Raw genomic sequence first — 27,159 nt, 5'->3', positions numbered from 1 at the left:
TATTTAATAACTTGAGTATTTCTTGGAATATCACAATTCTTTTAATAACTTTTTGTCAGGAGGGTCAACAGATGCTGTGTGTAAAGTTTGGTGCAAATTGGTGACATTGCCTGGGAGGAGTTCGAAAAAGTAGGTTTGCGACATTTCGCGAGCTACTGAAAAAAACGCAAAGCAGAAATGGGCGTGGCCTATATCAGGAGATTCAGCACAATTCACTGAACGCGTGGATATAAGGTTTTTGAAGGTGCGACAAAGTATGTGGGAGTTATTAGCCAAAACGTACTTACATTGATAATAGCGCCACCTAGTGGTGCACGTTCACAACAACAACAGATTATAAAATTTTTCGCCAAGCCCACTGACTTTGCCAAATAAAATCGACTTTTCATTCACATTCAGGCAGTGAAAAATGCCATCATTTTGGACGAAGGAATAAAATAATAATAATAATTAAAGCTGCAAGCAGCGATGAACGGGCCCTCGCAGTCCACGCGGGTCGGGGCGTGCTGCCGTCGGGGCGTGCTGCTGTCGGGGCATGCTGCTGTCGTGACATGCTGCTGTCCGGGCATGCTGCTGTCGAGGCTTGTTCATGCAACAACTTCTGTAGAGGAAACAAAACTGAAGGCAGTGAAGCTGCTGTTTCGTCATTTAGCAATAAAAGCGCCACCTATTGGTCGATTTTCACGAAATTTAGTAGAAATGCTCATCGTGCCATGGAACACAATTGCCAAAAGTTTTGTGTTCATCCGACTGTATTTCATCAAGATACACAAGAATGTCTGTTTGACCACAATGCGCAGGAAATTGTTGTTGTATATTTTGGCCGTTCTGTGGACTAGCACATTTCTTTTAATAACTTTTTGTCAGGAGGGTCCAGAGATGCTGCGTGCAAAGTTTGGTGCAAATTGGATAAATTGCCTGGGAGGAGTTCGAAAAAGTAGGTTTGCAACATTTGGCGAATTTGCGAATGGAAATTCAGTGCGAACGTGGGCGTGGCCTACATCACACGGTTCGGCTGTATTCAGGGAAGATATAGATATAATGTTTAACAATGTCCACCATATTATGTGGGAGTAATTAGCAAAAAACGTTTTTTCTTGATAATAGCGCCACCTGCTGGTGATTTTTGGTGTGTGAGTTACAGATGCCAGTCTATACCACCCCAATCAGTTTCATATCCATAAGTGTTATGGTGTGGGCACAGTGCCAATTATAAAATGAAACTGCCACCAGAGCGCCACCTAGTGTCAGATCGGTAAGACCTTTGTCATTTGTCCTCAGGAGGCCATTGGCAATGAGTGTACCAAGTTTTGTGTTAATCCGACCAACCAATGTCGAGATATAAAATACTTCAATTTAAAGAGCGCCACCTAGGGGCCATCAGCCGAAATTTTGCACAGAGCCTAAGGGGCTCATGTGGAATTAGTATCCTGAGTTTCATGTCATTTGGACACACCAATGTGGAGATATGCAACACTTCCTGTTTTAACTGTAATCTACAGGAAGTTGTTATTTAATAACTTGAGTATTCTTTGGAATATCAAAATTCTTTTAATAACTTTTTGTCAGAAGGGTTCACAGATGCTGTGTGCAAAGTTTTGTGCAAATTGGTGAAATTGCCTGGGAGGAGTTCGAAAAAGTAGGTTTTCGACATTTCGCGAGCTAGCGAAAAAAAACGGTAGGCGGAAATGGGCGTGGCCTATATCAGGAGATTCAGCAAGATTCACCTAACGCAGGGATATAAGGTTTTTGAATGTGCGACAAAGTATGTGGGAGTTATTAGCCAAAACGCACTTTCCTTGATTGTAGCGCCACCAAGTGGTGAAAAATCACAACGACAACAGATTATAAAATTTTTCGCCAAGCCTAATGTGTTTGCCAAATAAAATTGACTTTTCATTCACATTCAGGCAGTGAAAAATGCGATCATTTTGGACAAAGAAAAAAAACTAAAAATAAAAATAATTAAAGCTGCAAGCAGCAATGAACGGGCCCTCGCAGGCGACACGGGTCGGCGTGTGCTGCTCATGTGGCATGGTGCGGTTGGGGCATGCTGGTGTTGGGGCATGTTACTGTCAAGGCATGTTGCTGTTGTGACATGTTGGTGTTGGGGTGTGCATGTTTTTCCTGGAGAAAATTTAAGACAAATATCATTTAAGTTGTCAACACAGGTTTAGCAAAATGTTTGAGCGGAGCTTAAACGGTCTTTAAAGTAGTATTGTCAAAGTTGTTCACAGTTATTGAACTGTTGGCCTGTTGTCTATACACAGCATGACCTGAACCTGGACGTGTGAAACAGTGAGTTGTTTGCCTTTCAGCAGAAAGGGAGTGTTGCAGAGAGGAGAGAGCAGTGAGAGGTCATTGCAAGTAATTATGAGAACAAATGGCGTGTCTTTCTACCTATAAGCATTTGGGTTGTTTCAGGTGTTTAGTGATTGATTCCAATGAGATACATTAACTGTAGTGTTTGATTTTTTGAGTTTATTGTATTTACTCTAGAGTGACGTGCTGGCTTTAGGCTCATGCATGTCAATCAAGGTAGTAAAGATTTATCAGATGACAGTGTTTCATACTGTCAGCACATTTACCTGCTGTACATTGCTAATACATTTAAAGCTTCTGTGAAAAGGCTTTGACATTTGTTGTTCTGCATGGAAGATGTTATAATGGGTCTGGAGAGAAAATTGAGAGGACTCCAATGTTGTTATTGTTAATGTTAGTTGGGATTTTTTTTAGTGTTTTCATGATTGTGATTGTAAAATGTATTGGTTTAGAAAAATACATTTATTGTGTTATCATAGAATTGTTAAGATTTGTAGTGAATTTTTGTTTTATATAGTGTCTAAGTTAAGATGACACATGATTTGGTTTTTACAGACGTTTACAAATGATCTTGTTTGTAATGAGAAGAAACTGTAAGTAAGTTGTGGTTTTGTTTATTATGAAGTTGTTATTTGTGTCATATGCCTGTTAATAGTGGTGTTTGTTGTTGCATGTTAACATATCTTTTTGCAGTTATATGTAATTTGTATGGAATGTGTTATATAATGAAGTGTGAGTGATGGACAAGAGGCAGGCTTTTTATTTCAAGTGGGTGATGCTATGGAATGGTGTTTAGCTAAATATGATACATGTAACACAGCTGACAACAGTAACATTTGTATTAGAAATGTGATGAGGTACTTACATCAGGCCTGTGATATGTGTGGCAGAAAGTGTGTGTGTGTGTGTGTATTTGTGTTGTGTTTGGGTTTTTGTGTGTGTTGGTTTTGACGCATTGTTTTGAGTGTTAGAAAAACAAGTAGTTGTCAACACTTCATATTACAGTAATGACACTATAGTTCAGTCTAACCCTTTTTAAATTGGGACTCAGTTGAGTTTGCTAATTGTTTGTTATAGTTTGTGTAACACGGCCTCCATCTCCAGCGTAAAAGACAAACCACAGTGTAATACTCACAGGTGTACGGCGTTTTTGTTTTAATAGAGGCGTCACGGCACACGTCATAGCGATGACGTGTATGTTCTTTTAAGGTGATTATTTGGTATTTTCCTGATAATGTGAAGATATAGTTGTGGACTGTTTATTATTATGTAGATGGTGTTATAATGTGTTGTGTTTGACTTCGTCATTCATCAAACGTCATGGAAAGTGAGAAAGGGACGATTTAGGGGTTAAATTACACAATCACATAGTCGTTTTGAGTAAACGTGATGTTGTTTGATTCATTCTTTCGCGGGTAGGGGGCTGTGTTTTTGGGCAAACTTCAGTGAAATGCAGTTAGGGAATGAGGCGCGGACCCGCGATAACGATTTGGTGAGTTAGAGTTATTTGCTAGGGATTAACGTTTGTTTTTCCGCCAGAAGTGTTATTAGGAGTCTGTCGAATTGACATAGCTGAATGACATTTTCGACGTATAAGTGTTATTTGTTTACTGACATAAGTTGCTACAGACAGTACGATTTGCTACGTTATTTTGTTTTGGCTCGGCTCGTTGTTTTGTGTGACATTTGTCTGTATTTTGTCGAGTGAACGACATGTATAATTATGACAATGTTACATTTGCTACGTGTGTCTTCCTGTTGTTGTTACGTGAAGTGCGACGTGATTGTCAGTCAACGATGGCTCCATGGACTTAGAGATTATGATAGGTTGTTTGGAGAATGTCTCCTCCCATACATTAGCGGGCTATAAAGTCCACGGTAACTCTTCTTTCCGGTTGTTTTGTCTGCGGAAGGAAAGGTGAGTATCTCATATGTGGTTGACTTGTTCGACAATAGTTAATATGACGATATTACACGTTAACAACACAACATAAGTGTGAGCACCACAGATGGTTGTGTCGCTATGTCGTTATACCGTTCGGACAGTGTATTGAAAGTGTTTAGTGATGTTTAAAGTTAAGCTGGTAAGCTAGCATTGTGGCTAACGGCAACAATGATGTGCAATGTTAGCGTTGTGTCAACACGCACACTCAAATGTGTGTTTTACAAGTAATATTAATGTTGGTGTTGTTAGTGTGTGATGAAGTGATATGTAATAAGTGTCAACGGGATGTGTGTTTTCATAGAAAATGAGTCTCCCGACTTCACCCATGAAGTTTGCCGAAGTGCAGGACTTCGAGCTTGTCCAGCTGAGGCAGGACTTTCAGCTCCTTTGTGTAAGTAGTTCATGAGCATTTGGTGAGAGTGGTGTCATGTAATGTGTTTGAGTTTTTGTAGTTGTGAGTATTGTGAGGTAACTGGTGTATGTTGTGTATGTGTCAGTATACGTCCATGGATCCAGATGTGACACCTCAGGAGAGATACTCTCAGTGTGTGAGGATGGGACATCAAACAATTTCGTTATGTACGAAATTTTTGAAGAGGAGCAGTGCGGCTGGGCAGCAGGTGGCCTTGCTGCGACGGGTTGTGGAGGAGCAAGAGCAGACCATTTCGCAGTTGAAGGCACAACTTCAGGTTTCAGCGCCAGAGCCTGTGCCTCTTTCAGATGGTAAGTATAGCTGTTGTGTCAGTAATTACTACAAGTATATGGAAATTATGTGTGGCAATAATTGGAAGAGTTTGTGTAACAGAGTGGTAATTGTGGTTATTTGCAGAACTAAGTGATGCAGAACTGGTAGCGGCTGGTGTGAATGGTAAGTTTTAAATGTGGTAGTTGGTGATATTTTGTCTGTGCGTTTATGTGGGAGTGTAATGTAAGTGTAATAACTTAGTTGCCTGTGTGTTTATGTTGTTTGTTGTAGTAGCAGACCCTGAAGAGGCTGAGCCTGACATTGGAGCAAGTACTCCTGGCGCCAGTTAAAAAGTTATTATCATGTGTATTTATTGTTTTGTTTCTGTGTAAATATTTAATAAAGTTTGTGTTTAGTGTGTAACTGTGTGTGTTGTGTTCTTTGTGTAAAATTGTATGGTGTTTAGTGTGTTTGAACTTGACATAAGTTATGAAACAGCAAACAATCATTATCTTACAGTGTTTGAAGTGTTCCACGTGTGTTAGTGTCTGTTAGTAGTTCTCTTTGTGTGTAAAAGGTGAACCAGAATTTTTGTGATGTTTTAGTGCAGCATGTGAGAGGTGGTTTGTTTTGTAATCAAAAAGTAAAAATAATTGAATGGGGAAGTAAGCATTGTTTGAAGTATAAAGTGAAGTTGATATTAGTTCAAGAAAGTGTTTTATGTTGAGATATTTGGTGCAATGTTTTTTAGCACCAGTTAAGTTTAGATTTTTGACTTTTGGTCATGTCATATTAGGGAAATGTACTTGTTACAGTAGCAGGTAGACATACAAAAAGTATAAGACCAAGTTGACAGACGGTCAATACGTACAGGGGTCAACAAACAAGTTTAGTTTAAAGTTAATGAGAAATGTTTTAATGAAGGTACGGGAAATATAAATATAAGGAGAATTAGAAATGGTATTATTGCACATAGTGGTGGAGGTAGGAATGTTAACTAGTGCAATAATGAAAGGTGGTAATGATGCTCTATGACTTTTCTAGTAGTATTTTAATGTAGTCATTGTGGTAATATAATTAATTTAAAGTCAAACATAAAAGTATAATGTCAGTAGGAAAATGTGTGATTTATTATTGTCAACACATTGTGGTTTTCCAGTAATAACAACACGGGGTTGGCATGTTAATTTGCGTGCATTTAGTGGGGATATGTGTCAATGTTAAATTATGTGAAATATGTCATCTGTTATTTGTTCGTCTTTTTTGGCGTGTTTTCAATCGCCAGTGTGTAGCAGCGATACATTGTGTTAACGTAAGTACTGTGATGTTGGCACTGTGTCAAATGTTTAATATTTCAGACTGAAGAATTAGGTGGTAGTTATGGTGATCTATATCCTTGTGACGGTATTATGCTGACATGATAGCCATAGTGTTCCAACAATGTATAATATGTTTAGATTATGGAAAGCGCTGCGGAAAAACAGCGGAGTTGGATTTGAATCATGTTTTGAAATGGTTTGAGCGCATCAACCAATCACGTGTTGAGAGAAATTACTTTACTGCACAATGTCTGAAACACAGTGTACTAGACAGATTGTCGTCCTTTTCATTTAGAGACAGCATTATCGTCGCAGCAGTGTTTGGTTAGTTATTCGCTATTGTTTGTACGCGTTCAGTTAAGCATCTCCGGTGTTAAAAAGCGACCTAGTCGGCGCTTCTGCTGCAAAACAGGCGTTATGGTTCATATCATGATAAAGATGTGTGTGTTTCTTTGGCGTCCTACTCTTAATTTGAACATTTATTTATTGACTTTTTGTCATTCTATGGACGTTGTTATAATGTCATGTGAATAATATCTTTATTGACGTTGGCTTTTGGAATGTGGCAATTGTTAGACAGATATTTAATATTTCTAAATGAAGAATTAAGTGGCATTTAAGGGAATGTGTCTTTTTCGCGGTAATATGTCCAGCTGGCAGCCATAGTCTCCTAACAATGTGTTATATCAGTTGTTTATGGAAAACGACGGGAAAAGTAGCTGAGGTGGTTTTGTTAAACTTTTGAAATGGATTTGGTTGCATTAACCAATTACGTAGTGGGAAAAACGTGACGTCAGAGATGCAACGTTTTAACGTCTTTGTCAGTTATTTTAACATGAATGGATTACTTAAGACACAAATGCGCAAAAGTTTGCACTAAGTAAACGTGAGCACTTTATTATATTTTGTTTGTTATCTTTCATGGTCTCTGTTATTGTAGCGTTTCTCTTTCTGTCCCACTATGTTTCTCTGTGTCTCTCTGTTGCCTTTGTTCACTTACGTCCTCATTCCTCCAGAGTGTTCCTCCTCCCACTTGTTGTCGCTCATTAAGCTCCACCCACAACAATGTATAAAAAAGGGCAGACGTCCTGAGCTGCCCCACCAGGTTCATGACCTCTTGACTCGACTCGTCTGTTATCTTCATCTCGTCCTGTGCAGATTCATCTACTCCGGCTCTAAAGATTTTTCAACACCTACACTAAGAGTTACAGGACCTTTTGGATTAAGACAGCAGCATTGTTCAAGGCATCTCAACTTGGTTAACACGGTGAGTTGATTTAGATTAAGGCCGCTGTTTGTCATCGCGGCACAGAGAAGACTTCTTTGTGCCGCGATACGAGCTAACGTGTATGCTAGTTGCTTCATCGACCTGTAATTTTGAATGTGTATTTCTGAAGTATCTACAGTACTAGTAACTTCAGTAAGGTAAATTACGTGTATGTGGTTTGGAAATGAGTATAATAGTGCTGTTATTCACACTTTTGGCTGGTTTGTTGTAACGAGATAGCTAGTTAACAACGTTGATTAGCATTGCTCGGCAGCGAAAACATTTGGATGTTTTATTCTAAATAACATAAATGTTACCGAGCTTTGTCTTGTGTAGTTACTGGAAACAGCTGTCCTGTAGTTATAGGAGAGGTGGTTGGTTGTAAGCACAGATTATAACCACATGTTTTGTAGCATATGAGTGCTTTGGTTTGTTTGCTTATTTAGCTACGTGCTATTAGCAATGTCGGTCTTTAGACAATGTTCAATTATTTTAATATCAAAGGTTTTTCAAGTGTTACATCTACGCACTTGTGAACAACTCCTTTATTGCGTTGCGATTTGTGCGACTATATTTCAAATTTCGCTGGCGTTGTCGCGCGGTGGTTGTCGGGAGTAAATTTCTACTTCGAGGCGTTTTGTGCCATGATTGGCTGGAGTATAGTTTTGAACTTCGCGGCAGCAACTTACTGATCGGCACTCTAGTCTTCTCCTATTAGCAATATAATCAAAGTGTAGAACGACAGTACAGTAGGTGTAAAAAGCGTCTTAGTAATTATTGTTTACATGAATCTACCTATGTATTTGGGAGAATGATGTTGTAAAATGGGTACATGGACATACATTCTGTGTTTTCCTGGTCAAAAATGAGTATTACAGGGAATGAATAAGTATTAGATTATTTCAGTGTCCTCACTCAGTCATTCAGTCAACTCACTCAGTTACTCACTTAGTGAAGTCATTTAACTGACTCACACACACAAAGATTATTTTTCATATTCATTTTCTGATGTTCTGTGAATGTAATCTCTGTTTTGATGTTTTTTTTCGATTTTCAGTGTTATGTTTCGATGTTCCTTGCAGCTATTAATATTCATTGTTAACTGGATACATTATTTACACCATTAAAAGGTGTTAAATAGAAGTTGGTGCTGATTATGTTTGAATGATGTTTTTTGTAATGTTAATGTAAGAGCAGTTAGACCAGAATAGTCCAATTTTACCAGGAACAACAAACAAAGAGGTAGGGGGAGCAATCAAACATAATACAAGAGTTAAATTAAACTATCAATTTTTTAGTGTAGTTTTTTTCTGTGTGTATGAATATTTAAAGTAACAGTTATAGTTCTTCTTATTCCAGCATTGCTTGCTTGTTACATGTGTGTTGAGATGTATATGTTTACTTATTGTAGGCTAAAGATGAGTTGTAATGCCAATATTAATCAATTGTTTTCATGTTATTAGATGCCACGGGGCAAGTCTTTTCGTCGTTCGGAGGCAGCCAAAAGACGCATGGCAGAACGGCGAACGGTTGACGTGGAACCGCAGCAGTCTGCCAATGTTTCTGACGCTGGTATGTACAATTTGTTGTTGTATGTGAATGGTGTATATATTTGCCTAGTGGCAAGGTCTGTTGCATTTACATGATTTGTGATGATGATTTGTAAGCTTTCATTAACTGTATCTTGGTGTCTTTTTTTTCTCTGTGTATTATTAGAGCACGGCACTGGTTACCGCAATCCTGTGCGAGCATGGCCAACGTCGTCACTGACTGGACGACAGCACAAGTTGGTCATTCCGTGCCAACTCCCTGACGAGAAGGTATAATAATAATAATAATAATAATAATAATAATAATAATAACAAGAATTATTATAATAATAAGAAGAAAAGAGGACTTGTAATGATTAGTGAATTTCAATCAATAACAATCCGATCTTTTTTCCAGTTTGTTCTTCTTGTAGGAGATTCCCATCTGCGTGCTATCGCAGATGGCTTTGTCCCGATGCCACAGGGCTCCCTCTCCTTTGGCATCATGTCCACGCCTGGGGGCTGTGCGAGAGAGCTGAGGACTGAGTTGCTGCATGCTGCTATTCCTCGGTCTCCTGACGCAGTCCTGGTCTTGGCACCCAGCAACAACCTGACATCCAGCAGGACCATCGATGAGGCAGGGGCAGACTTCGCTAAGCTCCTGCACGCTGCCTGCGAGCGATGGTGTAACGTACGTTGTTGTCTATTGTATTTATTGATATATTACCATAGTTAATGTAGTTGTATGAAGGTACAGAATAATGTATGTTTATATTATTAGTTATGGCATTTTCAGTAAAATGTAATAGTTATTAACAACCAGTTTGGTCTACAGGTGTGTGTCGTGGATTTCCCACCTCGTTTGGCCGCTGAAGTCCTTCACCAGGACTTCATGCGTCAAGAGTTCCGCCGTGTGTCAGCACGTATGGGTAAGCTTTAAAACAGTAGTTTGACAACAGTTCCATGTACAATGCATCATTTGTTATTAGGCAGACTGTTTGAATGAATATTATAATTTCCATAATTGTTCCTTTAAATTTAATAGACATTACAATAATGTATTTTGTTTATCTTTATTAGGTGTCAGGTACTTCCCTACTGCTGAGCATTTCCCCATGAAGTGCCGTGAGCTGTGGAGCAGAGATGGTGTAAGTACAACATCTAGTGTCATCTAAAGTTTCTCCGTAGTTGAATGACATATTTATTGTAGATCCATATCATTTAATCTTTTCCTTTTTGTTCTTTTCACAGGTTCATCTCAGCGATAGTGACGGCATGCCCATTCTAGCCGGGCTGCTGTGGACGGCTGCGTTTGAACAACTGCAGCCTCCAACACTGAAGGTACAGGTTGCTCCCAGAACGTCGCCGCCTCGTAGGCAAGTCGTCCCCAAGGTGGTTGTCACGGGACAGGTCACCATACCTCGTCCATCAAACCCCTCAGGGTGGACAACTGTTGGCAAGGGTGGGAAGGTAATTGTTTACACATTATAGTGCTGTGTTTGATGTAATATTTATCAGCTGACCTCTGTAATGGTTGACAGGGTGTTTAATACAAAATATCTTATTTTGTCATTACAGAGGAGAGCACCTGAGGAACTTGAGCAGTCCTTTGGTGCAGAGAGGATGGTTCAGCAGCAGGTATGTTATGATAAATGTGACATAGGCTGTTTTAGACACGATTGTTGTTTAGATGATGGCGTTTTGACAAAGCATTCATTCTGTATATGTATTTTACAGGTTGATGCAAGTGCACTACGTCAGTGCTACATTGAGCCAAACCCTGTTTGGTTCAGCAGTTCTGTGTTGGTTGCGATGGATGCTGCTGTTCCGTCCCATTTTCCTACCCCTGATTCAACTGCTGTTCCACGAAGCTCAAAGGTATATTGCTACAAGTTGTATATGTTGGTTTGTTGAAGTCTTTTTAGTATCTCCTTTTTCCTGATACACTCACAACAACATGCAAAATTGCACAATATGGTCCACAATGGGTTTTGCTCAAATATGGCTTAATAAAGTGTATATTGTTTTTCTTCCATTAGCGTCCAAAAGTGGAACATCGTCGAACTTCTGCGAGCCAGAAGGTTTGTCTTGATTTTGTTAAATATTTGAGTTATTAAGATTGTTTTTTGTGCATGTCTGCAGTATTATGGCAATAATTGGATAATCATTGGAAAAAATGTTCTCTAGGTCCCGGCGAGAGCTTTGCCCGTGGTGAAACCCGTGCCACCGCCTGCAACTGCTCATGTGAAAGTGGACGCCAGGGGGGAGGTTAGTACAGTTTGTGCAAAATGTGTGTCTACTACCTTTTTATAATAGTAGTATAGTTTATTTATCCAGATCATTTCATGGTGTTTTTGTTTTCTTTTAGGTTGCCACCGCTGCTGTTGCCAATGTTGTCGCTGCGCAGGGAGGGGACCTACAGCCTGTCGTCGATCTTGGTGTCTCGCCCACACCAAGATCCAACAAAGGTAATGGTGACGTTAACCCTATTTCTTGCAGGTGTGCAGAGACCTTGCAGTCTGTTGTTCCTGGTAGTAATGTCAGAAGTGCACCTGTCACTTATGACATAAATACGTCCATGGCATGTGGTGTTGCAGCAGTTATGCAACATGTCATTTCTCCAGTGTGTACGTGGAAAGGGACAGATATTGATAGCATAAGTGTAGAAGGTGGCAAACTGGCCAGTTACATTGAAGCTAGGCAAAAGAGCGGCACTGAACAGGAGTTGTGCAAGTTGATTCAACAGCACAATGTGTTTGGCAGGCAGTGGCAGGTAGCGATTCCTCCCCCAGCATGTAGTGATTTTAATTGGCTGGAGGAAGACACTTTGATGTACGAGAAGCTGCAAGAGCATTTGTTAAACCACGGCACGTGTCTGTTGAACCTTGAAGGTGCGGTTAGTGCCATTGTTCTTCATAACGAGTACTTTGTGGTTGTTGATTGTGGCACACGTGATGCATCTGGGATGGCATCAAGTATTGGCACGTCTGTGGTTGTCTTTAACACGTGCCTTAATGACTTGATGCTTCATATCAGTTGTTTGAAGGACTCTTTAGGTGCAAAGTGGTATGCCGTCTATGGCATTTCTGTCATGTTGTGTCCAGTACATGGCGACAGGGAGAGTGTTCCATTGTTTCCAGGCGAGACTGTTGACGTCAGTGTTGCAGCAGAGCTTGAGGACATCATTTCGGTCAAGCCAGAGACTGACGTAAGATCAATCAGGGGAAGTTTTCACCAAGGGGACGCTCGGTTCCAACACGGAGGGCTCCAGTGTATGGCTGTCAGTTTGGTAGCTTTAGCCAAACACAGCATCGATACTGTGTTTTTGTGGCAGTCTGGCGATCTGGATAAGGTTGTAGAGTTAGGGGACGAACTCTACACGTCGTTGCGTGAAAGTAATTCCATCAGCGGGAGTTCTGAATTGCTGTGTGTTCCAGATTTGCCCAAAGAGTCCATTATTGATGGAGAGAAATTTCAGTTTGAGTATGGTGAGTATGTTTCTGGTGACGTTGATGTTGTTCAGGGACAGCTTGTTGATGCAGGTGTGTACACCACTCTCAGGAATGGTTTGGGAAAGATGTTTAGCCAATATGACACATGCTTTCTGACTGTGAGTGGCACCACGTGTGGTATCATTGGTCGAGATGGGCAGTATGCCGTTGTTGATTCTCATGCACGCGATGCAGATGGCATGGTAGATGTTAACGGGTTTAGTGTTGTTGTTTATTTTAGTTGCCTTGATCGTGTGTTTGATCACATATGTAAATTTACCAGTGCAATGAATGCTCCAAAGCTGTTTGAGATTGCTGGTGTTTGTGTCACTCACAAAAGTCAAAGTGCAAATGAGGAAAGAAGAGAGGTTGAGTTTGTTTGTAGGTTACCTGTTCAGCCAGGACTTAGTGTGTCAACTGAACAGGTAGCACTTGACAACAACAGTAAGAGAAGTGTGAAACGCAAGATTTCAGTAGGTAATCATGGATCGAAAAAGTTGAAAAGCAGGGACGTGAATGTGGTTAATTCAGACGTTGTATTTGTCAGTGATGTGATAAGTAAAAGTTTTGAGTTCAATCCGCTGCGTAGTCACGTTGCTCAAGCTTTGTGCAAACAGTTGAACGTAGAGTCGGAGAAACTTGATCTGGCATCAACAGAGGTTGGTGCATTAGGGGCTCCTTGTAAGAACGAGAAAATAGTTGGTGATGGTAATTGTTTCTTTAGAGCGGTTAGTCAAGCTGTGTGTGGCACAGAGAACAATCATAGAAAAATTAGATTAGCTGTGTTTAAGCAATTACGTGCCAGTCCTCTAGCATATACTTTGCGTCCTGAGTATTCCTCAATGTCAGATTATCTGAGTAGATCAAGAATGCACTGTCTTGGTAGTTGGGCCACTGAAGTAGAGATTCAAGCAGCAGCAGATTGTTTAGGAGTGAATATTTTCACATATTGTGGGGATCGCTGGCTTGAATACAGTTGCAAGAATAGGCACTTGTCCAATCAGGCAGTGTATTTAGAGAACTGTAACGGTAACCATTATGAGACTGTTGTTTGTGTCATGCGGCCTCAGATGCAGAGTTGTTATAGGTATTGCAAAGTGAGGATGTCTCGTTTCGGAGGGTACAATTTGAGATTGCAAAGTAGAGAGAGTAGTGTTTGTGCTAAGAGTTTAAGTCCAGTTGTAGCTTTAGGTTGTGTAGCTGAAGAAGTTATCGATATTGAAGATATTGGTATAGAACAGCAGGACATTACTGTGTCTACGCAACAGCAGACTTTGTTCACATTTAAGCCAACTAATGTGAATTCTTCTCAGTATTTGAAAGGTCAAAAGAACTTAAAACGAAAAATAAAGTACCAGGAAAATGATCTGCATAGGGAGAAAGTCAAGGAAATTGTTAAAGGAAAATATAAAACAAATGTGTTTCATAGGCTGAAAGTCATTGAAACTAAGAAAAGGAAATATATGGACAACAAAGTTTATAAGCACAAATTTATTGAAATGATCAAAAGGAAATATAGAGAAAATGTAATATATAAGCATAAACTTAAGGAGATGAGTAAAAGGAAATATAAGGAAAGTGAAGTGCATAAGCATAAACTTAAGGAGATGAGTAAAAAAAAATATAAGGAAAGTGAAGTTCATAAGCATAAACTTAAGGAGATGAGTAAAAGGAAATATAAGGAAAGTGAAGCACATAAGCACAAACTTAAGGAGATGAGTAAAAGGAAATATAAGGAAAGTGAAGCACATAAGCACAAACTTAAGGAGATGAGTAAAAGAAAATATAAGGAAAGTGAAGCTCATAAGCATAAACTTAAGGAGATGAGTAAAAGAAAATATAAGGAAAGTGAAGTTCATAAGCACAAACTTAAGGAGATGAGTAAAAGGAAATATAAGGAAAGTGAAGTTCATAAACATAAAGTGAAGGAGATGAGTAAAAGGAAATATAAGGAAAATGAAGTGCATAAGCATAAAGTTAAGGAGATGAGTAAAAGGAAATATAGTGAAAGTGAAGTGCACAAGCATAAAGTTAAGGAGATGAGTAAAAGGAAATATAGTGAAAGTGAAATGCAAAGACAGCATGTAAAAGCTATGAGTAAAAGGAAATATCATGGAAGTCCTGAGCATAAGAAGCGTGTTATAGCAGGAAACAAATTGAAGAGGGAAAAAATTAAAGAAAAGGCAGAGGAGTTTGATTATGTTAGAGAACAGTTTTGGGACAAAGTTAAAGATGGGCCAGATTATGTGTGCTGTGTATGCCACAGAGGGTTGTTTAAGAATCAGGTTTTGAAATGTAAAACAGATAATTATAGTAAAACGAAAGAAATAAGTTTAATTGCAGATAAATGTATTAGTGAAGAGTATTTACATAAATGTAATGAAGACTGCGTATTGCCGTGTAAATGGTTGGATACAGGTAAAGGAGAGCTGTGGATCTGTTACACGTGTCATTCTAAGATTAGTAAAGGTGTAGTGCCACCTGAATGTGCATTGAATAATTTGGCACTTTGTCCCATTCCACCAGAATTGGCGTGTTTGAATAGTTTAGAGCAACATTTGATCGCGTTGCATATTCCATTTATGAAGATGTTGGCATTGCCTAAAGGTGGGCAAAATGGAGTACATGGACCTGTCACGTGTGTTCCTGCAAATATTGTGCAGACGAGCAATTTGCTGCCACGTACAGAAATGGAAGGATCTTTGTTGCCAGTAAAGTTGAAGCGCAAGCTAACTTATAAAGGACATTATGAGTATCAATTTGTTGATACTGCGCGCGTAAGGCAGGCCTTGCAATATTTAAAACACACAAATGTCCATTATAAAGATGTAGAGTTTAATGAAGCGTGGATAAACCACTTTTGTAGGGAACCTGATAGTGATTGTAATGGTGGTGGTGAAGCATCTGCAGATGTTGGGGAAGATGAGCTTTTGCATGATAGACAACAACATTGCATGTTCCAAGACACTTGTCTTATGCCTGTAGATATTGGTCAGGAAACACTGGATCAATATTTTGATGATATATTGAATTTGGCTCCAGCAGAAGGGAACTCTCCTGTCAGGTTGTTGTCTGATCATACAAATGAAGCAAAATGCTTCCCGGTGTTATTTCCTGGTGGACTTGGTACATATTGTGATAGTAGACAGCATCGTTTAACTTTGTCGCGTTATTTTAATAACAGGATTTTACATGCTGATGGTAGATTTGCACAAAATGTTGAGTACATCTTTTTTGCTCAGTACTTATCTGAGGTAGAACAGGTCGTGTCAAATGTATCAATAGCACTGCGGAAGGGCAGAGGAGGTGCTAGATCTCAAAAAATTAGCAGAAATGTGTTGAATGACGAAGAATCTTTGAAGAAGTTGTTGCAGTTTGATGATGGGTTTCGTTTTCTTAAACCTATTCGAGGTACCCCATCTTTTTGGCAGGCGGCTCAGCGTGATTTGTTGGCCTGTGTTCGTCAGCTGGGTGTCCCCACCTGGTTTTGTTCGTTTTCTTCAGCTGACATGCGGTGGAAAAATCTCCTCAATAGTATTTTGAAACAGGCAGGTAGAATAGAAACAGCTGAACAGTTAGAATGGGCAGATAGGTGTAAACTATTGCGCGGCAATCCAGTCACTGCAGCCACAATGTTTGATTTTCGCTGGCATTGTTTTTTAAGAGAGGTGCTCATGTCTCCGTCTAATCCTATTGGCAAAATAAAGGACTATTTTTATAGGGTGGAATTCCAGCAGCGTGGATCACCACATGTTCACTGCCTGTTTTGGATAGAAAATGCTCCAATAATCGATAAAAACACAGATGAAGAGGTTGTTAAATTTATTGATCACTATGTGACATGTGAATTACCAGCACAGGATGAAACATTATTGGACATTGTGACATCTGTGCAACAACATTCAAAACGACATTCAAAATCTTGTAAAAAGAATAAAACTGTTTGTCGTTTCAATTTTCCTAAGCCGCCGTCCGCAAAAACTTTTATTTCACGTCAAGTTGGTGAACAGGGCAACACAAAATCTTGTAAATGTAAGGTAGATGAAGCACAGAAATTGGACAGCTGCGCATGCACAAATGAGAAGCAGAACGAACCAGAGACCATGAAAAAAGAGATTGCACTCGCCATTATGACAAAAATTAAAACAGCTCTTTCAGATGACAATGCCAATTTTGATAGTGTGGAACAGTTGTTTAGACATTTAGGATTAAATCAAAGTGTTTTTGAAGCTGCGTACAATCGTGTTGGCAGGAAGACGCATGTTGTTTTGAAGAGGCAGGCAAATGAGGTTTGGATAAATCAGTATAGCAAACCACTTTTAAAATGCTGGAATGCTAATATTGACATCCAATATGTTGTTGATGCCTATGCTTGTGTAGTGTACATTATATCGTACATCTCCAAGGCAGAAAAGGAGATGGGGTTGTTGTTAGGAAATGCTCAGAGGGAAGCAGCTAAAGAGGGTAATAGTAATGCTAAAGATGCATTGAAAAATTTAGGAAGTGTGTATTTACACAACAGGGATGTTTGTGCTCAAGAGGCAGTGTACAGATTGACAAACATGCATCTTAAGGAGTGCTCTAGAAAAGTTGTGTTTGTGCCAGTAGGGGAGAACGTAGTTAGAATGAGTTTGCCTTTAAGTGTGTTAAAACAGAAAGCATCATCACATGATCTTAACGATGAAGATATGTGGATGAGGAACACTGTTGACAGGTACAAGAATAGGCCAAAGGACAATACATTTAATGACATGTGTTTGGCAACATTTGCATCAGAGTATCGTGTTCTGAGTAAAAATGAAAGGTGTGTCAATAGGGTTAAATTGAACAATAATTGTGGTTTTGTTGTGAAAAGAACACGTTCGCAGCCTGCTGTTATTCGTTACGTGCGCTTTTCAGAGACTAAAAATCCGGAATTGTTCCATCAAAGCATTTTGCAGTTGTTCCTGCCGTATTGTAAGGACAGCCAGCTCAAACCAGCAGGGTTTGAGACGTTTGAGCAGTTTTATAGTCATGGTCATGTGAGATTAGGTGATAAACTGCTACATTTGGTTAAAGTGATTGTTGATCAGAATAGACGCATTTATGAAAGAGATGCAGACGAGTTGGATGATATTCAAATTTCAATCAATAGTGATGGTGTTGTGGAAGATGCCTGGTGCGAGCTGTGCCCAGAGCAGGAATTGGAGCGCTTAGAGTGTATAGAGGAACGTAGAGAGACTGAGCAGATAGTGGACGAACACGTAGATAGCATTCCAGATTTAGCAGTAAACAATAAAGATGTTGTACATTTAGAAAAGAGGAACAATGTCCTCTGCAGACATGATGGTCTGGCTTTAGTTAGGTCTTTGAATGAGACACAAATGTGTATTTTTTATCAGATTAGGCAGTGGTGCTTAGAGATGGTAAATGGAGCAAAGCCAAATCCAATACATGTGTTTATTACAGGTGGTGCGGGGACAGGTAAGAGCCATTTGATCAGAGCTATACAATACGAAGCAATGAGGTTGTTGTCGAGAGCGTGTCACAATCCAGACGACATTTGCCTTCTACTAACAGCTCCAACGGGGATAGCGGCGCATAATATAAATGCAACTACTGTTCACAGTGCACTTAGCATTGGTAAAGATGTACGCTTACCTTACACTCCATTGGGTGAGGAGAAGCTGAATTCTTTACGTGCTAAATACAGTAGCTTGCAAATTGTGATAATAGATGAAATCTCCATGGTCGATCACAAACTATTAGCCTATGTCCATGGGAGATTAAGACAAATTAAACAATCTGGTGACTATTCCCCGTTTGGAAATGTGAGTGTAATTGCAGTTGGAGATTTTTATCAGCTTCCTCCAGTGAAAGGGAGAGCTCTGTACTTAGACAGCGAAGGCGTTAATTTGTGGTCTCAGTTGTTTAAGGTTGCAGAATTAAAAACTGTTGTTCGTCAAAAAGATCAGGTATTTGCAGACCTGTTGAACAGAGTTAGAATTCGTTCAAAAGGTACCCCGATGTTGGAGAGTGACATAGAAATGTTAAAACGTTGTGAAAGTGGTGAACTCAACTCAAATTTGCACATATTTTCAACAAATAAACAAGTAAATGAGCATAATGTCAAGCAGTTGTTTGAAAGTTGTCCAGATTATGTTAGGATAGAGGCTCTGGATTATGTTAATAGTAAGAAAACAGGCAAGCTGGAGTTGATAAGTGGACATCATACCAGAGCATACGACACATGTCTGGATGAGACACTGCTTTTAGGGAAAGATGCCCGTGTAATGCTGTTTAAAAACTTGGATGTAGCGGACGGTCTAGTTAATGGGGTATGTGGCACTGTGACACACATAGTTTATCCAGAGAATGACGAAAGGCGGTTTCCACAAACGGTGTATGTGAAATTTGATGACAATAGGGTAGGCATACAGAAGAGGAAGCGCTGTGCATTTGCCTCTGCAGTAGATATGGGTTCCACAGGCATTGAACCAGAAGAAGATAGAGTAACTACAAAAGGTGGAATGCGAAGACAATTTCCACTGAAGCTTGCCTGGGCTTGTACTGTTCATAAAGTACAAGGCCTTACAGTAGATCAAGCGGTAGTGTCGCTTGACAAGATTTTTGCAGCTGGACAGGCGTATGTAGCTTTAAGTCGAGTTAGAAATTTGTCAGGGTTAGTGATTAGGGATTTTAAGGAGAAAGCCATCTATTGTCAGGATAAAATTAAAGAAGCAATTGAAAAAATGCCTCCCTTCATGGTCACCAATATTACAAGGCACATATTCAATAAGCAGACGTTTACTGTGTTTTTGATGAATGTGCAGAATTTGACGCAACATGTATCTGATTTAACATTGTGTACACAGCATTTGCAGCTTAACTGCATTGCTGTTACAGAAACATGGCTGCCTGCAATTGCGTCATTTGAAACTGTAAAGATGGACGGTTATATCTTTCATAATCAGTCAAGGAACTTGTCCTACAGTAGCAGCAACCCAATATTGTCAGAAATTCAAGGCCAACAACATGGTGGAGTTGGCCTTTATAGTGCAAACAATTTGGCATGTAATGTTCTTCAGGTACCAAATGTAAATTTAGAATGTTTGGTTTACCACTGCACTACATACAGCATATTGATGGCAGTAATTTACAGACCACAATCTTATCCCATGACTTTGTTTAAACAAAATGTAGGCAAACTAGTTGATTGGCTGAATCCACAAAGTGACACAATTGCTGTCATAGGAGATTTCAATGACAACATTTTGAAATCATCGTCAGTTGCCAAATTTATGACAAACAAAGGGTTTGTTCAATTTGTGAAACAACCAACTACAGAAAACGGCACACTAATTGATCATGTGTATGTGAAAACAACACATTATATTGTTGAATCATCAGTGGTGCCAACTTATTTCAGTGACCATGAGGGGATCATGTGTTGTTTCACATCTAGGACCTAGAAGAATAGTTGGGGACAAGAGCAGAAATAGCACTAGTAATATAAAAAGACCAAAAAATAATTGTTGATAAAGTTTATATTGTAGTTATTTATATATGCATGTTTCATTTTATGAATTGTATGTTGTGTGTTTTAATATGTATAAAAATAAAAACCTTCTTCAGAATGTTTAGTTATTTATCTTTCCTTATGAGTTTTGAGTAAGTCCATATTGTGTGTTCAAGAAAAATACAAAAAACAAAAAAAAAAAATCTTCATAATGTTTAGTTATTTATATATGCATGTTTCCTTAGGAGTTCGCTGAAGTTCTATATTGTGTGTTCAATATAAAATATTGCAAAAAAAAAAATAACCCAAAAACAAATGTTAGGTATAAAATGGGTTTTGTTTCCTGCATTACAACAGCATTTTAAAGTAGAACATTTTATAACAAATAGTAATAATAATTCTAATCACTAATGTCAATGATACACATTTGGAGTTTTATAGGTCAAACATTTTATTGAAAACATTAAAGCAGATATATAGCACTGACTATACTGCAGTAATTGCATAATATCAATTGTTGCTAGTCATATACTTTTGCTAATGCAGGTTTTGCTTTACCTTTCATGTAGCCTCAAAAAGCAAAAGGCACTGGTAATGGTACTCCTGGTTTACTGGGATGGGGTTCAATTCCCTGCGGTGTCGTGCTGATTGTTTTGGCATTTACATGAACGGCCGTACTTTACTGAATAAAATGTATAACCAGTGTGACTAAAGTCCATAACAGAAAATCAACATGAAATTGCCCCTTACATAACTACAAAGAAAAATCATTCAAACACAATTATAATAATAATAAACATCTTTGGACAAGCTATGGTTGCAGTGTCTGTGTTGTGTTCTTGTGCTTGTCTGTTGTGTTTGCTTGCAGAGCTGCACTAGAAGGCAGGGCAGAGTTTACAGTCTCAGGTAGCATCACACTCACGCACTTGCAGCTGCATGATAATCACTGCTTGCTTAAAAGCCCTATTCCTCACTGTAGCTGCTGCCACAGGATTTTGTGAACTACACATGGTATAGGGCTGTGTAAATAGTGTTTTCTAGGCTTACTCTAGTTTACCTGTGTTTTCCAGTACAACGACAAACTGTGACTTGCTTTATGTACAGTCTCCATCTGAGCACTGAACAATGTGTGACTATGCTCCAGCGCATTGATTCCTCAGCACCTCTGCAACACTCAACCTTTCTTGTAGTCGTCTGAGTAGTTAGACACCACACAGCTCTCCAGCACCATTGACCTCAAACCATCAGCTGTGAATTCAGTTTTGTTCAAATAAAGAACCTTTCTGTACTGCTCCACACTTGTGTCCACTTCTCGCTTCAACCAGGTTGTATCAAGTTTGTTCCGTCTAGAATCAACAGAGCTATGTAGGCTTGGATGTCTACCATGTCAAATGCTCCACATGCTAAATGTAAAAGCGAAAATGAAGCTATTCTTACATCATTTAGCAATAAGAGCGCCACCTATTGGCTGATTTCCACAAAATGTTGATGAAACCATCATCAAGCCATGATAGACAATCAGCAAAACTTTTGTAAGAATGGGAGTACATTTGGTAAAGATATGCAAGACTGTATGTTTGACCATAAAGTGCAGGAAATTGTTGTTCTATATTTTGCGCATTCTTTACACTATCACAGTTCTTTCAATAACTTTCTGTCAGGAGGGTCCAGAGGTGCTGCGTGCAAAGTTTGGTGCAAATCAATGAAATAGCCTGAGAGGACTTAGAAAAAGTAGGTCTTCAACATTTCGCGAACTACCGAAAAAAAACAGTAGGCAGAAATGGCCGTGACCTACATCACAAAGTTCGGCTGTATTCAGGGAACATATAGATATAATGTTTAACAATGTGCACCATATCAAGTGGGAGTAATTAGCAAAAAACGTTTTTTCTTGATAATAGCGCCGCCTGCTGATCTTTTTTGGTTTGTGAGTTACAGGGGCCAGTCTATACCACCCCTATGAACTTCATATCCATAAGTGTTAAGGTGAGGGCACAGTGCCAAATATAAAATGAAATTGCCACCAGAGCGCCACCTATTGTCAGATCGGTAACACCTTCGTCAGCTGTCCTCAGGAGGCCATTGGCAATCAGTGTACCAAGTTTTGTGTTAATCCAACCAACCAATGTCGAGATATAAAATACTTCAATTTAAATAGCGCCACCTAGTGGTCATGGGCTAAGATTTTGCACAGAGCCTTAGGGGCTCATGGGGAAGTACTATCCTGAGTTTCACGTCATTTGAACACACCAATGTCGAGATATGCAACACTTCCTGTTTTGAACCGAATCCACAGGAAGTTGTTATTTAATAACTTGAGTATTCTTTGGCATATCAAAATTCTTTTAATAACTTTTTGTCAGAAGGGTCCACAGATGCTGTGTGCAAAGTTTTGTGCAAATTGGTGAAATTGCCTTGGAGGAGTTCAAAAAAGTAGGTTTGCGACATTTGGCGAATTTGCCAATTGAGTTCTGGCAAGAAAGTGGGCGTGGCCTACATCACACAGACCACCTGAATTCAGGGAACACGTAGATATAAGGTTTAACAATGTGCACCATATTATGTGGGAGTTATTAGGCAAAAACGGTTTGTGTTGATGATAGCGCCCCCTGCTGGTCATTTTTGGTGTGTGAGTTACAGGGGCCGGTCTATACCACCCCTGTCAATTTCATATCCATAACTGTTATGGTGTGGGCACAGTGCCAAATATAAAAAGAAACTGCCACCAAAGCGCCACCTAGTGTCAGATCAGTCACCCCTGTGTCAGCTATCCTCAGGAGGCCATTGGCAATGACTGTACCAAGTTTTGTGTTAATCCGACCAACCGATGTCAAGATATAAAATAGTTCAATTTAAAGAGCGCCACCTAGTGGTCATCAACCAAAATTTAGCACAGAGCCTTAGGGCCTCATGAGGAAGTAGGATCCTGAGGTTGACGTCATTTGGACAAACCAATGTAGAGATATGCAACACTTCCTGTTTGGAACAAAATCTGCAAGAACTTGTTATTTAATAACTTGAGTATTTCTTGGAATATCAAAATTCTTTTAATAACTTTTTGTCAGGAGGGTCCACAGATGCTGTGTGCAAAGTTTGGTGCAATTTGGTGAAATTGCCTGGGAGGAGTTCGAAAAAGTAGGTTTGCGACATTTCGCGAGCTAGTGAAAAAAACGCCAACCAGAAATGGGCGTGGCCTATATCCGGAGATTCAGCACAATTCACTGAACGCGTGGATATAAGGTTTTTGAAGGTGCGACAAAGTATGTGGGAGTTATTAGCCAAAACGTACTTTCCTTGATAATAGCGCCACCTACTGGTGCACGTTCACAACAACAACAGATTATAAAATTTTTCGCCAAGCCTAATGACTTTGCCAAATAAAATCGACTTTTCATTCACATTCAGGCAGTGAAAAATGCGATCATTTTGGACGAAGGAATAAAATAATAATAATAATAATAATAATAATAATAATAATCATTCGAAAAACAATAGGGACCTCGCAGGTTCCCTGCTCGGGCCCTAATTAAAGCTGCAAGCAGCGATGAACGGGCCCTCGCAGTCCACGCGGGTCGGGGCGTGCTGCTGTCGGGACGTGCTGCCGTCGGGGCATGCTGCTGTCGTTACATGGTGCTGTCGGGGCATGCTGCTGTCGAGGCTTGTTCATGCAACAACTTCCATAGAGGAATCAAAACTGAAGGCAGTGAAGCTGTCATTTCGTCATTTAGCAATAAAAGCGCCACCTATTGGTCGATTTGCACGAAATTTAGTAGAAATGCTCATCGTGCCATGGAACACAAGTGCCAAAAGTTTTGTGTTCATCGGACTGTATTTCATCAAGATACACAAGAATGTCTGTTTGACCACAATGCGCAGGAAATTGTTGTTTTATATTTTGGCTTTTCTGTGGACTAGCACATTTCTTTTAATAACTTTTTGTCAGGAAGGACCAGGGATGCTGCGTGCAAAGTTTGGTGCAAATTGGAGAAAGTGCCTGGGAGGAGTTCGAAAAAGTAGGTTTGCGACATTTGGCGAATTTGCGAATGGAAATTCAGTACGAACGTGGGCGTGGCCTACATCACACGGTTCGGCTGTATTCAGGGAACATATAGATATAATGTTGAACAATGTCCACCATATTATGTGGGAGTAATTAGCAAAAAACGTTTTTTCTTGATAATAGCGCCACCTGCTGGTCATTTTTGGTGTGTGAGTTACAGGGGCCAGTCTATATCACCCCTATGAATTTCATATCCATAAGTGTTATGGTGTGGGCACAGTGCCAAATATAAAATGAAACTGCCACCAGAGCGCCACCTAGTGTCAGATCGGTAACCCCTTTGTCAGCTGTCCTCAGGAGGCCATTGGCAATGAGTGTACCAAGTTTTGTGTTAATCCAACCAACCAATGTCGAGATATAAAATACTTCAATATAAATAGCGCCACCTAGTGGTCATGGGCCAAGATTTTGCACAGAGCCTTAGGGGCTCATGTGGAAGGAGTATCCTGAGGTTCACATCATTTGGACACACCAATGTTGAGATATGCAACACTTCCTGTTGTGACCCGAATCCACAGGAAGTTGTTATTTAATAACTTGAGTATTCTTTGGCGTATTAAAATTCTTTTAATAACTTTTTGTCAGGAGGGACCACAGATGCGGTGTGCAAAGTTTCGTGCAAATCGGTGAAATTGCCTGGGAGGAGTTCGAAAAAGTAGGTTTTCGACATTTTGCGAGCTAGCGAAAAAAAACGGTAGGCGGAAATGGGCGTGGCCTACATCAGGAGATTCAGCAAGATTCAATGAACGCGTGGATATAAGGTTTTTGAATGTGCGATAAAGTATGTGGGAGTTATTAGCCAAAACACACTTTCCTTGATTATAGCGCCGCCTAGTGGTGAAAGTTCACAACGACAACAGATTATAAAATTTTTCGCCAGGTCTGATCTATATTCCAAGTTTGGTGAGTTTTGGGGTATGTTCAGGCAGTGAAAAATGCGATCATTTTGGCAGGAAAAAAAAAAAAAAAACAAATAATAATAATCACTACAAAAACAATAGGGTCCTCGCAGTTTCACTGCTCGGGCCCTAATAATAATTAAAGCTGCAAGCAGCGATGAACGGGCCCTCGCAGTCCACGCGCGTCGGGGCGTGCTGCTGTCGGGGCGCGCTGCTGTCGGGGCATGCTGCTGTCGGGGCTTCTACTTGCAACAACTGCCATTGAGGAAATGAAAGTGAAGGCAGTCAAGCTGTCATTTCGTCATTTAGCAATAAAAGCGCCACCTATTGGTGGATATGCACCGAATTTGGCACAAACCTTCATGTGGGCATGGAAGACAAATCAAAAAAGTTTTGTGTTAATCGGACTGTATTTCATCAAGATATGCAAGACTGTGTGGTTTACCACAACGTGCAGGAAATTGTTGTTTTATATTTTGGTCGTTCTTTAGGCTATCACAATTCTTTTAATAACTTTTTGTCAGGAGAGTCCACAGATGCTGTATGCAAAGTTTGGTGCAAATCGGTGAAATTGCCTGGGAGGAGTTCGAAAAAGTAGGTTTGCGACATTTGGCGAATTTGCGAATGGAAATTCAGTGCGAACATGGGCGTGGCCTACATCACACGGTTCGGCTGTATTCAGGGAACATATAGATATAATGTTTAACGATGTGCACCATATTATGTGGGAGTAATTAGCAAAAAACGTTTTTTCTTGATAATAGCGCCACCTGCTGGTCATTTTTGGTGTGTGAGTTACAGGGGCCAGTCTATACCACCCCTATGAATTTCATATCCATAAGTGTTATGGTGTGGGCACAGTGCCAAATATAAAATGAAACTGCCACCAGAGCGCCACCTAGTGTCAGATCGGTAACCCCTTTGTCAGCTATCGTCAGAAGGGCAGTGGCAATGAGTGTACCAAGTTTTGTGTTAATCCCGCCAACCGATGTGGAGATATAAAATACTTCATTTTAAATAGCGCCACCTAGTGGTGATGGGCCAAGATTTAGCACAGAGCCTTAGGGGCTCATGGGGAAGTAGTATCTTGAGTTTCACGTCATTTGGACAAACCAATGTGGAGATATGCAACACTTCCTGTTTGGAACGAAATCTGCAGGAAGTTGTTATTTAATAACTTGAGTATTCTTTGGCATTTCTAAATTCTTTTAATAACTTTTTGTCAGAAGAGTCCACAGATGCTGTGTGCAAAGTTTGGTGCTAATTGGTGAAATTGCCTGGGAGGAGTTCGAAAAAGTAGGTTTACGACATTTGGCGAGCTAGCGAAAAAAAATGGTGGGCAGAAATGGGCGTGGCCTATATCAGGAGATTCAGCACAATTCACTGAACGCGTGGATGTAAGGTTTTTGAATGTGCGACAAAGTATGTGGGAGTTATTAGCCAAAACACACTTTTCTTGATTATAGCGCCACCTAGTGGTGAAAGTCCACAACGACAACAGATTATAAAATTTTTCGCCAGGTCTGATCTATATTCCAAGTTTGGTGACTTTTGGGGTATGTTCAGGCAGTGAAAAATGCGATCATTACGGACAAAGAAAAATAATAATAATAATAATAATAATCATTACAAAAACAATAGGGTCCTCGCAGTTTCACTGCTCGGGCCCTAATAATCATTACAAAAACAATAGGGTCCTCGCAGTTTCACTGCTCGGGCCCTAATAATCACTGATACCTACACTACTTTCATGTGTCAGTACACAGGCTTCTCAATGCTGTTTCTGTCATTGCATGTGTTATTCTCTGTCTTTTGTTAGAGTGGAGGATAAACGGCTTGTCCTGCAGCTCCCAGTTAGCCCAGTTTCAGGACTTCCTGCTTAGAGCCAATAAGTACAACTGTCTGAAAATGGTGGGTGATGGAGGAGCAACAGAGAGGAAGCTCATACTGGTGGAGGTATGTACTACACCTTCAGCTGAAACCGTAGTCCCAGTTATGACTCCATTATATGACTAATAATTTCAGTAGCCCAGTACAATGGTAAAGAAGATTGTCATGATATAAACTGCGCAGCTGTGTTGTTCTTTTTTGTACTGTTTGGCTTATGAATAGGCAATAACAACTCTGTAATTATTTAATGAATC

The 27,159-nt window shown here is 39.8% G+C and overlaps 1 protein-coding gene across 2 annotated transcripts in view; it reads left to right on the top strand.

The window, feature by feature from the left end:
- The window catches only part of rad17 (RAD17 checkpoint clamp loader component), a 49,477-nt gene that overhangs the window by 10,436 nt on the left and 11,882 nt on the right, over positions 1-27,159 (top strand). For both annotated transcript variants that reach the window (XM_073466888.1, XM_073466887.1), the window contains exon 6: positions 26,835-26,971. In XM_073466888.1, the coding sequence (XP_073322989.1) occupies positions 26,835-26,971 (137 nt within the window). The remainder of the gene's footprint in view (positions 1-26,834; positions 26,972-27,159) is intronic.

The sequence above is a fragment of the Pagrus major genome, chromosome 5, assembly GCF_040436345.1.
Source record: "Pagrus major chromosome 5, Pma_NU_1.0".
NCBI lineage: Eukaryota > Metazoa > Chordata > Actinopteri > Spariformes > Sparidae > Pagrus > Pagrus major.
Note: the sequence above shows the minus strand (reverse complement) of the source record. Positions and strands in the feature narration are given on the sequence as shown.